The 16,092-nt window shown below is 42.2% G+C and overlaps 1 protein-coding gene across 4 annotated transcripts in view; it reads right to left on the bottom strand.

Annotated features, from left to right (window-relative positions):
* Positions 1-16,092, bottom strand: part of SCAF8 (SR-related CTD associated factor 8) — a 686,214-nt gene that overhangs the window by 629,034 nt on the left and 41,088 nt on the right. For all 4 annotated transcript variants that reach the window (XM_029596704.1, XM_029596703.1, XM_029596702.1 and 1 more), the window contains exon 2: positions 1,782-1,865. In XM_029596704.1, coding sequence (XP_029452564.1) covers positions 1,782-1,865 — 84 coding nt within the window. The remainder of the gene's footprint in view (positions 1-1,781; positions 1,866-16,092) is intronic.

Here is a 16,092-nt window from a genome sequence, read left to right as displayed (position 1 = left end):
ATGGTGATGCATTAATTAATAATCGGGGTCTACAAATATTTTACATAAAAGCCAAAACTGAAAAAAAAGTAAAGAAAACTCAAAAAATTCTTTCAAAAAAAGAGTAGTTTCGTGATTAATAAAGTAATTTTGAACCTGTAAACTACTAATGGGTCTGGATGTGTTACAGACTCACGTAGACCAGAGGTCCTACAAACACAAAATTAATTACAATTTGCATGTGGTTCTATAGTAGTATTGTTGATAATTATAATACCAGGTACCTTAGCTGGTTTGATGTGTGTGTGACAATTTTGAAGGATCTGGAATAAGAGTATTTGGGCATATTGTATGTGATAGATATCGTTTTTTAAATTGCTACAATACTATGTTAGATTTACACGTGTAATGTCTTAAAATTATCTTCCTAGTGAGAGCCCCTACCAGATATTGATTGGAGGCGAGGGTGAGCCTTGGAAGAGATACCCCTTCAGTCCTGAAGCCAGCAAGGCTTACCAGCACTGCTCAATATGCGAATAGGTTCAAAAATTGAAAGCCTCCCCTCCCCCCACCAAAAAATAGCCCATTCTGCAAATCATTCACTCAGGGCTAGATAAAAACATTCATATCAACTACAAAGAAATTCTGACCCTTCTATTCATACTGGCAAATTTAATTTTCTGTATTCAAAATAATCAAAAAAGATGTGATTTTCTAATGTGAAAACTATATTTGCCGTAGCACACAGAATCTGGATTAGACTTTTCAGGGATTATTTCAGATCAACTGAATGAAAAAAGTCAGGAAAGTGAAATGTTAATGAGAAAATAAAGGTAAAATATAGCATTACATATTTGTAAAAGAAAAGATATTTTGAATAAGAAATTATTCTCTCTTGTTACCCTACAGCTCTCAGCAACAGTTCCTGGCATGTACCCATTATGAATTACAGGGCAGAATTATTTGTGTTTTTTTAATTATAAAGTTAGCTTTTTTCCTTAGCAGAAATATACACCCTCACAGAGGGGCCAATGTAAAAAGCTGTGGTAGACCTGCTGTGGGTTTGTGTGCGTGGTGTTACGCGCATTCTCCCTCACTCATCTTACACATGTATATAATAATGTGATTAGTGTGGAAAAAATGCACACACAAACCCACTTAAAAAGCCGCGGCTGGTTTAGTGCAAATCCATGCTAATGTCATGCAAAGGAGACAATTATCTATTAATGGACAATGAAGAGAGCTGCAATGGCATTCATATGGGTTTTTTAGCATCTGGGTTAGGGCAGAAATGTAAGTGTCTGTCTGAAGGTTGAAAAATTAAGAGCAGAAGACAGAAGAGAGTTTAGAGAGGGAACAGGCCCGTCAGAAATACTGAATGCTTTTATAGCCCCTTCCAAATCTCTGCTGCATTTCCCCTGCTCACCAGCATCTGCCATTACAGCTCCCACCCGTCGGTGACAGATCATGAAAGGGTTAGACACTGCTCCCCTTCCACACCAACTCACTACGGTCTTCAAGGCTTTCAACCGAGACTCAATCACAGGTGACCACACTAATGAGGGTTTCTGCACGGTTTATTACATAGGGCCTTCAGCGCACGTTTTAGTGCACATATCTGCATGAATATTTCTCCACTTATTTCATTTACATGCCGTACTCTTATTATATCCTATGGAGTTGCCTGCTTTTGCTGCACATGCTAAAAGAAATATGCACAGACATCTAGCACAGATTTCACCACACGTCTTCTGTAAAAATAGTAGAGACAAAATTAAATTTAAAAAACAACAGATTCTCACCTTTATCGCCTTGATAGCTGCTTTAGTTATCTGTGTCATTTTAGCCTTGGAAATAGGTGGCTTGTAATCATTTAGCGAATACAACTAAAAAGAGAAAAAAAAGACAACTTAGCGAAGGCATTCTTATTTTTCATGTTATGGATCTTCAGCATTAATAAAATTAAAGGTTAAAAAAAATGTTTGGGGAGGGGGTTGATGTTTTTGTCGGTATCACTTATCTTCTTCACAAAACTCAAGTTCTCCATTCACTAGAGAAATTTTGCAACACAATATGACATTTTATTAGAGAATCTAAATATGCATGCATAACACAGAAAGCTGAACAGCAGCTTTATTATCCAACTAAGAGCCAGATTCATTAAGGCTCTTCTCCCATTTTGTGTCTATGGGAAATACCCTTAGTGATTCAGGTACTAAATTTTAAAACATTTATAGCAAGCAGCACCTTGGAGAACTTTCAGCTTGTTTTTAATAAATGAACAGTACATGCCCACACTTGAACTTCTGAACAGACGACAAAAACTGCTTAAATGAATGCTAGATGCTAACCCAGTTTAAACTGGAGGCAAGCATATGCCCGAGTTCTATTGCATTTTCTCACAAGAATTTCAAAGGGTTAACATAATATCCACAGGCTAAGAAAAATATAGCTTAAGTTGTATATATGATTATTCTTACGCTCTTAGTCCCTAGAAACATAAAATAACCACTGCGATCTCTCAAGCAAGTCCTCCTCTCCCAAGAACAAAACCGTCCAGGCCCCCTATCCCCTAAACATATCTCAAACAGCTGGTGAAGCCCTATGTGCCTAATTGGAGCTTACATTCGGCACAGGGAGCTCTTTTCCTGTTCCTACTGTTAAAGAGGTGTGTACAATGGGGTATAAGAAGAGAGTTATTGCTGTGAGGAGCCCTGAATTATGGAATTGTCCCACTGGATGTCTGGCTTTAGTCAAATTATCTGGCTTTTAGGGAAAGGGTAAATAAAAGCCTGGTTATTCCCAAGGGGGGTGGGGGTAACATTAGGTGATAGCAGGCAGGTCCTGGCTGTCTTTTAATTTTAAATTGGGTAGAGTACGCAGCTGTATTTTGAATGTACTTTAAGGGTGATTTTATTGTATCTGTGTATTGTATATTTCCTGTTTTATACAGTATATAAAAGTTAGAAATCAAATAAACATTCATTTGAGCTGAGCTTACATCAGGGGTGGGCCCAAGGGCCAAACACGGCCCGATGGCATTTTTTTCCGGCCCTCCTCCTCCTCAATTTGCCCTCTTATCTCCGGACCTCCAGCACCTTGCAATAATGTCAGCAACAATGGCCTGACATCGCAGGCCTTTGTTGAGGACTTCAACCTTGATGTCAGTAACCAGAAGTGAAGTTCCCAGTGTGGCAGGAAGAAGAGCATCAACATCCAGCTGCAGTCAGTTATGTCAGGCACCAAGTGGACCCCATCCAACCAGCAGCAATGAAGAGAAGACCAAGAGGCCGCCAGTGGACCCAATCCCACTGGCGGCGAAGAAAAGACGAGGCCACCGGTGGTCCCAATCTCACTGGAGGCGAAGAAAAGAAGAGGCCAACAATAGATCTCAATCCCACCGGCAGCCAAGAAGAGAAGAGGGCAAGAGGATGCCGGTGGACCCAATCCCACCGGTGACAAATAAAAGAGGCCTCTCTCTTCAGTTCGCCCAGCAGTGCAGAAACTGTGCATCTGCACTACCGGGCGAAATGAGCCAGTCTGTTGTCTCTGCAGGCCTTGTGGTATTAAAAGCTCACAAGGGCAGCACTTTCTCTGTGCTGACCGCATGATACCTGAGATCAGCATGGAGGAAGATGCTCATCTGTGAATTTTTAATACCATGGGACCTACAGAGAGGAGCAGTAGCAAAGCGGGCTTGTGGCTCCATCCCAACTGGCACGCAGTTGTAGTCACAGCAGCAGAGGAGGATTAAGAGAGGCTCAGATGCTGTCTTGTGTGTATGTGAGAATGAATGGGAGTCTCCCTGGGCTTATGTGTGTGTGTGTGTGAGAGAGAGAGAATGAATGGGTGAATGCCAAGGGGCCTCTGTATGTGTGTGAGAGAATGAATAGATGCCTGCCTGGTATGTGTCTATGTAAGATTGAAAGGATGCCTGCCTGCGGCTCTGAGTATGGGTGTGAGAATGAAGGGGAGTCTCCCTGGGGTTATGTGTGTGTGTGTGAGAGAGAGAATGAATGGGTGTCTGCCCAGGGGCCTCTGTATGTGTGTGTGAGAATGAATAAGTGCCTGCCTGGTATGTGTCTATGTAAGATTGAATGGATGCCTGCCTGGGGCTCTGGAGTATGGGTGTGAGAATGAATGGGAGCTTGCCTAGGGGTCTTATGTGTATGAGAGACAATGAATGGGTGCCTGTCTGTGGGCCTCTGTGTGTGAGAGAATGAATGGATGTCTGTTTTGAAATATTTTATGGGTGCTTGGAACATTTTTTTCTCACAGGACAGCAGGATGCTAATCCTCACATACAGGTGACATTATCAGGATGGAGCTCAATCACGGAACACTTTTGTCAAAGTTTCTAGAACTTTAACTGGCACCTACTGGGCATGCCCAGCATGGCAGTAACCTTGCATCCTGCAGGGGTCCCCCCCCTTCAGTCTCTTTTTTTCCACCCAGCAGTAGCCACGCGGGTTAAGGAGCTCTCTAGAGATTCCTGACAAGAATTTTCCTCACGGAACTTCTTTCAAAAAATTCTGCCCCATAGGGGTCCCCCTATCGATTCCGTACTCCGCGGTCGAAAGGTAAGGCTTTACCCTAATTTGCTGTCGATTCCCGTCGAGTTTTCTCTTCGGAGCCTATTGGCCATCAACCGCACCGCAGCTAAATTTTTGTCGAAGCCATGGCGTTGGGTTTTTGTCAGTGCCCCGACTGTCCTCGGACAATGTCCATCACAGACCCGCATAGGGTTTGTGTATTGTGTTTGGGGTCCAACCATGAGATCCTAATTTGCACCAAATGTGCCCAAATGACACATTTGAGAAGATGGAGTTTCTTTTTCAGTCAAAACCCCCGACTCCATCGACCGCTTCGACAGTCTCAGCCGATGCCATCGACCTCTCGCCAGCAGTGGGGAAACCGGTATTGCCAGGCCAGCATCGACTACTCCAAAGGTGTCGATGACTTCCTCATCGCCCCAGGAGAAGGACCGAGGAGAACATCATGAAAAGCGTTGACACCATCATCGGAAGGCTCGGTCCGCTGATCCGGGCAAGCCCTCGGCATCGGCAGAGCCACCGGCAAAGAAATCCTGTCCAGAGAAGGCCCCATCACCGAGGCGCTCCCCACCTTCATTGGTGCAGATATCTCCTCAGAGTCTTTCAGGATTGCCTCTCAAACAAGACCATCCTGATTCAAACCGACAACCAAGTAGCGATGTAGTACATCAACAAGCAAGGGGGAATGGGTTCCTACCTTTTGTGTCAGGAAGCTGCACAGATATGGGAATGAGCTCTTTCCCACTCAATGTACCTCAGAGCGACCTACTTGGCAGGCTTGGACAATGTTCTAATGGACCAACTGAGTCGAACCTTCCATCCGCACAAATGGTCTCTCAACCCTACGATAGCAGACACCATCTTCCAACGTTGGGAGTACCCTCACATAGACCTCTTTGCGTCCATCCACAACCGCAAAGTAGAGAACTTCTGCTCGCTCACTCACAGCCGCCACTCACAGCCAAGGGACGCTTTCGCCCTCTCGTGGTCCAACCGTCTCCTCTATGCGGACCCTCCACTTCCACTCATATCGAAGACTCTCGTGAAGTTACGAAAGGACAAGGGCTTAATGATTTTGATAGCCCCTCACTGGCCACGCCAAGTCTGGTTCCCCATCCTCAAGGACCTATTAGTTCGCTGGCGCATCCCTCTAGGAAAGTATCCGCTTCTGATAACTCAGAACAACAGGTGCCTGCGCCACCCCTATCTCCAGACCCTGTCGTTGATGGCTTGGATGTTGAAAGGCTAATACCTCAACCCCTTAACCTTTCAGAGTCGGTATCCCGAGTCCTGGTGGTTTCACGAAAGCCTTCCACGAGACGCTCTTATCGTTCTAAGTGGACGAGGTTTACTGTATGGTGCACGTCCATGTCCATAGACCCCTTCACCTGTTCCACTGCAAAGTTTCTCTATCTCTGGCATCTGTCAGAATCAGGCCTGAAAACTTCCTCTATAAGAATGCATGTCAGTACGGAAGCCACTTTCCACAATGGAGTAGGAGATGTCTCTATTTGAACACAGCCCTTAGTCCTACGCTTCATGAGAGGTTTGCTCCACCTGAAACCTCCATTGTGCCCTCCGGCCCCTGCTTGGGATCTTAATGTGGTCTTAGGGCAGCTCATGAAACTCCAATTGAGTCACTCCACTCCTGCGATCTCCGCTACCTCACTTGGAAAGTGCTTTTTCTTTTCGCTATCACATCCACTCATAGAGTTAGTGAGTTACAAGCATTAGTCACCTACCCGCCTTACACTAAAATTCTACGTGACGGAGTGGTCCTCAGTATACACCCTAAGTTCTTACCAAAGGTAGTGTCGGAATTTCATCTTAATCAATCCATCATCTTACCTACTTTCTTTCCAAGGCCCCATTCCAACCCAGGAGAAAAGGCTCTACCATTCCCTGGACTGCAAACTTGTCCTAGCCTTTTATCTGGAGCGCACGTCAGCCCACAGGAATTCCACTCAATTATTTGTTTCTTTCGATAACATCAAATTGTTCTATGTAAGGGCATTCCCAAACTAGTTATAAGTTATATGTAAACCGATACGATGTGCAAACAGTTGTCGGTATATAAAATTCTCTAAATAAACTGGGAAATCCAGTGGGAAAACAGACCCTTTCCCTCCTGGTTTGCGGACTGTATCTCCTTTTGCTACCAGCAAGCAGGCATTCCGCTACAAGACCGTGTGAAAGCACACTCTGTTAGGGCCATGGCAACCTCAGTGGCACCTTCGATTGGTGCCACTTATTGATATATGTAAGGCTGCAACTTGGAGCTCTCTCCATACATTCGCAGCCCATTATTGCTTAGATAAGACTGGCAGACAAGATTCCATTTTTGGCCAATCTATTCTACGCAACTTATTCTCAGCTTAACTACCCAACATCCTACCAGTGACCCGTTTAGGGTTTTCAGGATGCCCAACTACCCAAATCCACCCCTGTTGTTGTGCCTGTTGCACATCTTTGGGTGCATTTTGTGCATTGCTCAGGCATCCTCAGCTCGCTACTCACCCATATGTGAGGACTGCCATCCTGCTTGTGTTGTGAGAAAGCAGAGTTGCTTACCTATAACAGGTGTTCTCACAGAACAGCAGGATGTTAGTCCTCACGAAACCCGCCCGCCACCCCGCAGAGTTGGGTTCGCTTGCGATTTATTTTATTTTTCGCATTTATTTCTTGCTATACATGAGACTGAAGGGGGACCCCTGCTGGATGCAGGGTTAATGCCATGCTGGGCATGCCTAGTCGGGTGCCAGTCAAAGTTCTAGAAACTTTGACAGAAGTGTTCCATGATTGGGCTCCATCCTGATGATGTCACCCATATGTGAGGACTAACATCCTGATGTCCTGTGAGAACACCTGTTACAAGTAAGCAACTCTGCTATATGTGTTTTCAACTATTTGAATTTACTCTATTTGTTAATGGTGTTGAATTATTCTTTCATTGGCAAGTTATATTAGAACAACCATACCTAAAAATACCAGTCCTTTAACATCTAAGGCATTATAAACTGTCCAATATGTATAAATTCCTACAAGATCATGCCGATTTTAAATAAGCTGGAGTGCTAAACAAGTGGGAACAAAACCTCAGTGGGAGAATAGAGGAAGATGATTTAAGTGAAAGTTTTATAGTAAATTACAAAACTTTGGTATCTGCCAATCTAAGGGATCAACATTTACGAATAGCACATAGACTGGTAGTGTCACTTATGAAGGCATTTACAATGGGTATTGCTGATTCATCTAAGTGTCCTAAATGCTATCTCCATACTTTATTTGGAACTGTTGATGTTCTGTGTGTGTATGTTGGTAAGAGTTTTGGAATGTTTTCAAACTCTATAAACAATTAAAATAATCGAAATGATTTGTGTTAGCACAATTCCCAGAAGATTTCTCATTAGGGAGGGGCAGAGGGATTGGGAAAGATAAGGGGTAAAAGGGAATAATGTTAGAAATAAGATAGATCTGTTTCTTTTCTTATTTCTGTAACCAATTTCCTGTTGGATTGTTATTAATGTTGCAAAAGCTAATAAAAATCATTTACACAAAATCTTATTTTGGAAGACTGACTTAACCAAGATGCTATGTTTTTTGGTCATAATTCATTCACAAAGTACATAAAACAAATACATACAATGTGACATCCAAGGGCGTAAAAACTGTAGGAACCACTGTGATTACAATTTAGCTCCTAGCACCTGGCTCCAAGAAACCAAGTGGAGAAAAGGTAAGTTGGATGGATGGACGGACAGCAGGAAACAATACATGCTTGCTCACTCCTAGAAAAGGTGGTGATTCCCAAATCAACCTGGCTAATCATTGTTAATGAACCTATCCTCTAGAAATTTGTCCAAACCTTTTTTAAACTCAGCTATACTACTAGACTTAGCCACAATCTCTGGCAACAAATTCCAGTTTAACTGTAGGTGAACTGAAAAAATATTCTCATAAATGTGTTTTAAATGTGCTCTTAGTTTCGTAGTATTCCCACTAGTCTTAGTACTTTTTGATAGCATAACAACTCCCCTATTAACTACTTTCACCTCCTAATACAGAATCCAGCATATTGTTTGTTTGTATATGTAGTTAAAATTTTTCTTTTGTATATGTATCACTTTGCACTCATTCACATTAAATTTAATCTGTCAATTAGTTGCCCAGTTCCACAGATTCATCACAATTAGTTCATGTTTTAACTACTTGAAATGATACCAATGAAAAGGCATGAATAAAAAAAAAAAATTCAGCAAATTTTGTCACCTCAGTCACTGCTTCCTTTTCTAGATCATTAATGAATGTTAAACACTTCCAGTACAGCTCTCTGGGGCAATCCACTTTTCACTTCTCTCCATTGGGAAAACTAATCATTTAGTTTCTTATACTTAAATATGATGTTGCCTCATATCCTATAACTTTTTTTTTTAATTACTTCAGGAGTCACCTCTGGCAGACTTTGTCAAATGACTTCGGAAAATCCAGAGCCTGAACCACCGATGTATTCTATCTACTGAAGGTGCTATTTCTCTACTGCATGAATGCTATAATTTTTTGACCTACTTTCCAATCTGCTACCAGCTGCGTGGTCTCACGTCCACGGCTCTGAGAGCGACATCATCATTGTGCATCTTAACCCCATGTATAAAGAATAGGCCCTTTAGGCCACCAAAGACAGCCTGAATCTCTGATGTGTGCTTCTATCTGCTGAAGATACTATTGCTTTCCTGCACAACAAGCAAGTTTGCTTACCGTAAACAGTGTTTTCCGTAGATAGCAGATGAATTAGCCATGCTGTCTGGGAGTCCCCAGATTAAGTATTGAGCGTGTATTTATATGAATACTTATATGTAATTGAACGCTTCCTGTAAGTGAGCGAAGTAGAAGTGCTCTTCGCTAGGATTATCCACCCCATCTCTGCATCGTCTTTCGTCTGTTTGTCTAAACAATAATGAGATGTGAAAGTGTGCAGTGATGACCATGTGGCTGCTTTACAGATATCTGAGATAGATATATGGTGAAGATGTGCGATGGAGGCAGCCATTGCTCGCACTTGATGGGCTTTGGGTGTGGAGGATAAGGTTTCAGAACGTTTTTGGTAGCAGAAATATATGCAGTTAGAAATCCAGGATGATAAAGTTCGTTTGGAATCGGGAAGTCCTGGAGCGTTTGGATTGATGAGAGGAAAAGTTGTGAATGTCTGTTGGTAGATTGAGTTCGTTTCTTGTAATATGCAAGTGCATGTTTGCAGTCCAATGTATGGAGACGTCGCTCACTGTCATTTGCGTGCGGTTTGGGGTGGAAAGTTGGTACGGTTATGGTCTGATTTAAGTGAAAGGTGGAGACCACTTTTGGAAGGAAATTAGGATGTGTACGTAGTGTCACCTTGTCATGGTAGAATTCAAGATAAGGCGGGTAGTATACCAGTGCTTGAAGTTCACTGATTCACCTTGCGGATGTAAGGGCGACTAAAAATAGCACCTTCCAAGATAGGATGGCAGCTGCCAATTGGTTCGAAAGGTGGTAACATGAGCTGTTCCAGAACTGGGTTGACATCCCATGGCACTGGTGGTTTCTTTAAGGGGGGTTGTAAATATAGAACATCCTTCATAAAGCGAGAAATAAAAGTATGACAGGCTATTGATTCCCTGTTTAGAGGAGTGTGGTAAGCTGCTATCACACTAAGGTGAACACGAAGAGAGGCAGCGGCCAGTCCCTGAGTATAAAGTAGATGGAGGTAACTTAGAAGACGTTCCAGTGGACACGTTAGTGGGTCTGCATTCGTTGAGGAACAACAGGATACGTAATGTGCCCATTTGCGTTGGTAGTTTTGTCACATTGATGGTTTCCTGGATGCGATTAAAATATCTTCCAGATGAGGTGAAATATTCAGATTTTGGAACGTGACCCTTTCAATCTCCATGCAGTGAGATTCAGTGATGTGTGCAGTGGATGGAGCATTGATCCTCGTTTTTGGGTGGGGGCATTCCCTAGAGGTAACGGTTTGCAAATTGATAGTTATAGAAACATAGAAACATAGAAATGACGGCAGAAGAAGACCAAACGGCCCATCCAGTCTGCCCAGCAAGCTTGAACTAGGTAGCTGTATCACCGTTGACGTGGCCATGCTGGAGCGATGATCAGATCCGAACTGTCCTCGATGCACCTCTGAATTGTGCGTGAAATCAGTGGAATAGGAGGGAATGCATAAAGGAGGTCCTGAGACCAGTCCAGGAGGAATGCATCTTGTATGAGTCGGTGCTGGGGTATACTGAGCAGAACAGATCGAGTTTCTTGTTGTGCTCTGTTGCAAAGAGGTCTACTCAGGGGAGACCTCAAACAGAGAAGAGTCGATTGGCGACACTTTGATCGAGCTCCCATTCCTGTGGGTGAAAGATTCTGCTTAATTTGTCTGCTCTGGAATTGTGGATTCCGGGCAGATATGTGGCTTGTAAGGAGATTCCCTTGGAGTGGCCCCAGTCCAGAATCTGTATCATTTCTTTGCAAAGGTTCCATGAACCAGACCCTCCTTGTTTGTTGATGTAGAACATTGCTACTTGATTGTCTATATGGATCATTACGACGTTGTGTAGCAGGCTGTGTTGGAAAGCCTGGAGGGCATTCTTGATAGCTCTCAATTCTAGAAGATTTAATTGACAATTGCATTCATGGGTGGACCACAATCCTTGAGTTTGTAGGTCTGAAAGATGGGCTCCCCAGCATTTGGGGGAGGCATCTGTGGTGGGAATCAGTTGATGTCACAGGGGTCTGAGCAGTGAGCCCTCTGTCAATGCCTGTGGGGTTAGCCACCAGCGGAGGTCTACTCTCATGTTGGTTGTTAGTTTTATAGGGGTTGATAATGGACTTCGGAATTGAGACCACTGGGTTTTTAGGCCCTTTTGTAGACGACGGATGTGTAGTCTCGTGTGTTGGACCACGTAGATGCATGCTGCCATGTGACCTAGTAAGGTTAAGACTTGACAGGCCAAAGTTCTTGCAATTGGTAAGAGACGTTTGGCCAGTGTGGTGAGAGCTAATGCTCGAGGTTGCGGCAGGAAAGCTCTGTCTTGAATGGTGTCTACAGAAACCCTATAAAGTCTAGTGTTTGTTTCAGGTGGAGATACAACTTTTCGTAATTTATGAGAAGACCTAGATTGTCTAGGCAGTTTATTGTTTGAACTAAATTGTTCCGTAGAAGGGTTGGATTGGGGGCTACTAATAGCCAGTCGTCGAGATAGGGAAATATTTGAATCCCATCGTCGTAAGTGTGCCACTACTACTGCTAAACATTTCATGAATACTCTGGGTGCGGAGGAGAGATCGAACAGAAGAATTTTGTATTGGAAATGTCTCATGTCCGCCTGAAAACAGAGGTAAGTCCAAGAATTGGGATGCATTGGTATATGGGCGTATGCGACTTTCAGATCTATGGAGCACATCCAGTCTCCCGGTTGTAGGAAGGGAAGAATGGATTTGAGAGAAGTCATTTTGAATTTCTCCTTCATTATGAATTTGTTGAGGGAACGTAGGCCTAGAATAGGGCGGAGTCCCCCCAATTTTTTGGGGATGAGGAAGTATTGTGGATAGAATCCCTTCTGGTATCGGGATGGAGGCAATTCCCGTATGCAGTGTTGATAGAGGAGCTGGTGTACTTCCTGAAGGAGAATTTCCCGATGAAGTCCCTGGTGCTTGGGTGCCATTGGATGTGGTAGTGATGGAAGGGATATAAAATTGAGAGAGTATCCGTCCCGTATGATAGTTAGGACCCATGAGTCTGATGTTATGGGTGCTCCATTGAGAAAGAAAGTGGGACAGCCGTCCTCCAACTTTCTGGTTTAGTAATGGTGGTTGTGTTAATTCTAAAAACATTTTGGTTTTTGGGTGGTTGAGGATCTGCAGACTGGCGAGGAGCGCGTGGGCACTGACGAGAATCTGGCTGCTGGTAAGGCTGTTGGCAAGGAGTTTGATACTGTTGTGGTCTATAGACAATATTGTCACCTGGGATAAGGTTTTTTATAGGAACCAAAGGATCGCCTAGAGGATGGCGTCCCTTGCTGGGTGAGAGTACTACTACCTTTTGTTCTTTTAATTTTGCAACAGTCTCCATTAATTTATCCCCGAACAAGTTGTCTGGTCGACAGGGAAGGTTTGTTAGTTTTTCATGCTCGTCATCATGTATGTATGTCTGCCCGTAACCATGCCAGTCGCCAAGCTGCAGTGGCGTTAGCCATTGTTTTTGCAGGTTTCAAATCCCTCATAAATTGATCGTACGAGATGGCGAAGGCCTTCTTCCATATCATGGAATTCAGGTGGAGGGGTGTTATCACCCAATCCCTGTTGTAGAATAGGTTTTAAAGATTGCAGACATTCAAAGAGATATTGCGCCACATAAAACTGATGGTTTTGTATTTTGGCGTTAACATCTAATTGATAAACTTTTTTTGCGACAAAGGGGCATGCCCCTTTGTGAGCCCCAGGATCAAGAAAACAAGAAATGGATACAAGTTCTGAATTAGATCAATTTTATCAACCAAAAAGGATTCCTGTCTTGATTAATCATAGAAAATCTGATTTAATTTATAACTCCAGACTACTCAAGAAATCAAATAGGAAAATGGACCAAAATCAAAATAAAATTAAGATAAATACCAATAGTTTGAACATATTAAGCAATTGCTTATTGTTATCCTTTATTCTGATAAATATTCAATCTATCACAAAGAAAACTCCCATAATTGATGATATATTAAGAGATTCTTCCTTAGATTTTATTGCCATTACTGAGTCATGGCTAAGAAAAACGGATATGGTGATGTTAAATGAGACTGCTAATGAGAAATATAATGTCATTTCAGTTCCTAGGCCAAAACGAAAGGTGGTGGTCTACTATTAATTAGCAAAAAAAGCTTAAAGTTAAAAAAAACGCAATGTGATGTACCAGAAAACCATGAACTTGCTGTATTTGAGTCTGATAACTTACAAATGTGTTTAGTTTATTGTCCACCTGGATTACTTGAATCTAATATCTCACCTATCATAGAATTTTTATCAGTAACATTAAGTTCAAGAAATCCATCAATTTTGCTTGGTGATTTTAATCTTCATATGAATTGCACACCATGATCTCTTGCTTGTAACACCTTAATTGAAGCATTACAGGCATTGGGTTTTAATCTAATTTTTTCCAAAATTACTCACAAAAGCGGTCATGCTTTACATTTGATTTTTACTAACTCCAAAATAGCAGAAACACAAAGGTTGGATATTAATCCAGTTCCTTGGTCAGACCATTTTTTAATACAAGCAGATATAGTTTTTTCAGGCCATGATAAAATAGAAATGAATAATAAAATCACATTTCAATATAGAAAACCATATGACATAAATCTTTTGTCTAATGAATTAGCAGAAGCCTTTGTTAATGCCGATATAAGTAATATTGAAACTGCGACAAACACTTGGTATAACATTATGCATGACATAGCAAATAAAATAAATCCTCAAAAAACCAAAGTGATAAAAGATACAAAAAGACAGAACCCATGGTATAACAACGATTTGAGACAAATTAAAATTGTATTAAGAAAGGAACGAAAGTGGCAAAAAACCCAATCCATAGTAGATCTAACTAATTATTGAGTCCATTTGGCCTATTATAAAAAATGATAAATAATTCAAAAAACAATATTATAATTCTAAAATTCAAAGATTTGCTAATAATCCTAAAACTTTATTCGACATTGTATCTAGACTCACAAATGATCCTTTTAGAGGGGAATCGTTATCAGAATCACGTTGCAATGAAGTAGCTTTATTTTTCAAAACTAAGGTTGATAATTTGATTAAGACATTAGATCAGTTTCCTACCCAAAATATCAATATGCCAAAAAGGGAGTTTACACAATGGACGCATTTTAAACCTATAACAATTGAAATTGAAAATCTGATAAAAAATATGAATCCTGCTAATCATCCGTTAGATATAATAAATACATCTACACTTAAACAATGTTTTGAATCTATTAGTACAACTTTACTGGCTATAATTAACCAATCTCTTTCCGAAGGAATCATACTAACTTCTTTAAAAAATGCTGTAGTTAAACCTATTTTAAAAAAATCAGAATTAGACCCCTCTGTTTTAAACAATTATAGACCAGTCTCTAATTTATCTTTTCTAGCGAAACTAATCGAGAAGGTAGTAAATAAGCAACTAAGTGAGCACCTTGAAAATAATGAGATTCTATACAACACTCAGCATGGTTTTCGTAAACTATTTAGTACTGAAACATTGTTATTATCTTTGACAGATTTGGTTCTTAGGGGCTTTGACAGAGGTCAAAGTTATGTACTTGTATTGTTGGACCTTTCGGCAGCGTTCGACACAGTCGATCATAATATCCTCCTTCAGAGACTTTATGATATAGGTCTAGAAGACATCACTTTAAAATGGTTTAAATCTTTTCTAGAAAACAGAACATATACTATTAGGATTAAAGACACTATGTCAGATAAGATAGCGCGTAGCGGCAGTAGCCACTGAGGCATTCACGGAGCGGGATGCCGGTGGCCAGTGGTTGGTGTTCCACCTTCACGGAGCGGAAGGATGGAGGGCTGCCATCTCAAAAAATAAAAAAAAAAAACAAACAAGCAAACAAAACAGGGGTGGGTAAGGGGCAGGGGTGTGGCCTGCTGGTTGCGGCAGTTGCTACCCCTGATTGAGCTGGATGTTCACTAGGATGGCGCTGCTCTCTGCATTGGTGGAGGGGTGGAAGGGAATTGGGGCCGGAGGGTGCTGGAAGCCAATAGAGACGGGTGGGAGGGTCCATACCAAACCCAGGGATCATCGGTCTGGCACCCACTGAGTTGCCCTACCCTGCTGACGAACCAATTAGGGGAGTCTCAAAACCAGGCAAACCCTCTGCTAGATCCCCCTCCTGTAACCTGCTGTGAAGGGCCAGGCTCAGCAAAATCAATTGGAGACAAATTGCCCTGAGCCTCCCACAAAGATTAGAGGGGACCCCAGGCTATGACGCCCAAATATGAAAAGCAGTGCAAATCGCAAAGCGCTTAGGCTTCTTTGCTATTGGCAGCATGCTAAAAAAAACAACAAAAAAACAAGCATTTGACAAATGTGTGTCCAACAGTGCGTCCGTACCCAGCAAGCCAGGACAGGACGCCTAAAAAACATACGCCCATAAGCAGGATGCCTATAGATAGATGGATAGATAGAAACTCCGTTGAACACTGGTACTACAAATGCCCAAAATCTGGATGTCCAACTACGTGGTCCAGATCGATACTGAAACCGGATGCACAGGTGCCAACCCTCAGGTACTGCGCTCACGGGCAACTTATGCAAAGCAAAGCATGCAAATGCCTGCGAGCGGGGCCTAGCCCAAAGGATCACTCAACCCACCAAAACTACGACACTGCAGATCCCCACGGAGATGGGAACACACATCGGATCAGTGCACTGAGACTCAGAGACCAGCAACAGACGAGGAGGGAATCCCTAAGCCCCTTTTTTTTTTTTTTAAACTTTTTTCCATCCCGG

This window comes from Rhinatrema bivittatum, chromosome 3 (assembly GCF_901001135.1).
Source record: "Rhinatrema bivittatum chromosome 3, aRhiBiv1.1, whole genome shotgun sequence".
Taxonomy (NCBI): Eukaryota; Metazoa; Chordata; class Amphibia; order Gymnophiona; family Rhinatrematidae; genus Rhinatrema; species Rhinatrema bivittatum.
The sequence above is the reverse complement of the archived record's forward strand: the minus strand, read 5'-3'. Positions and strand labels throughout refer to the sequence as shown.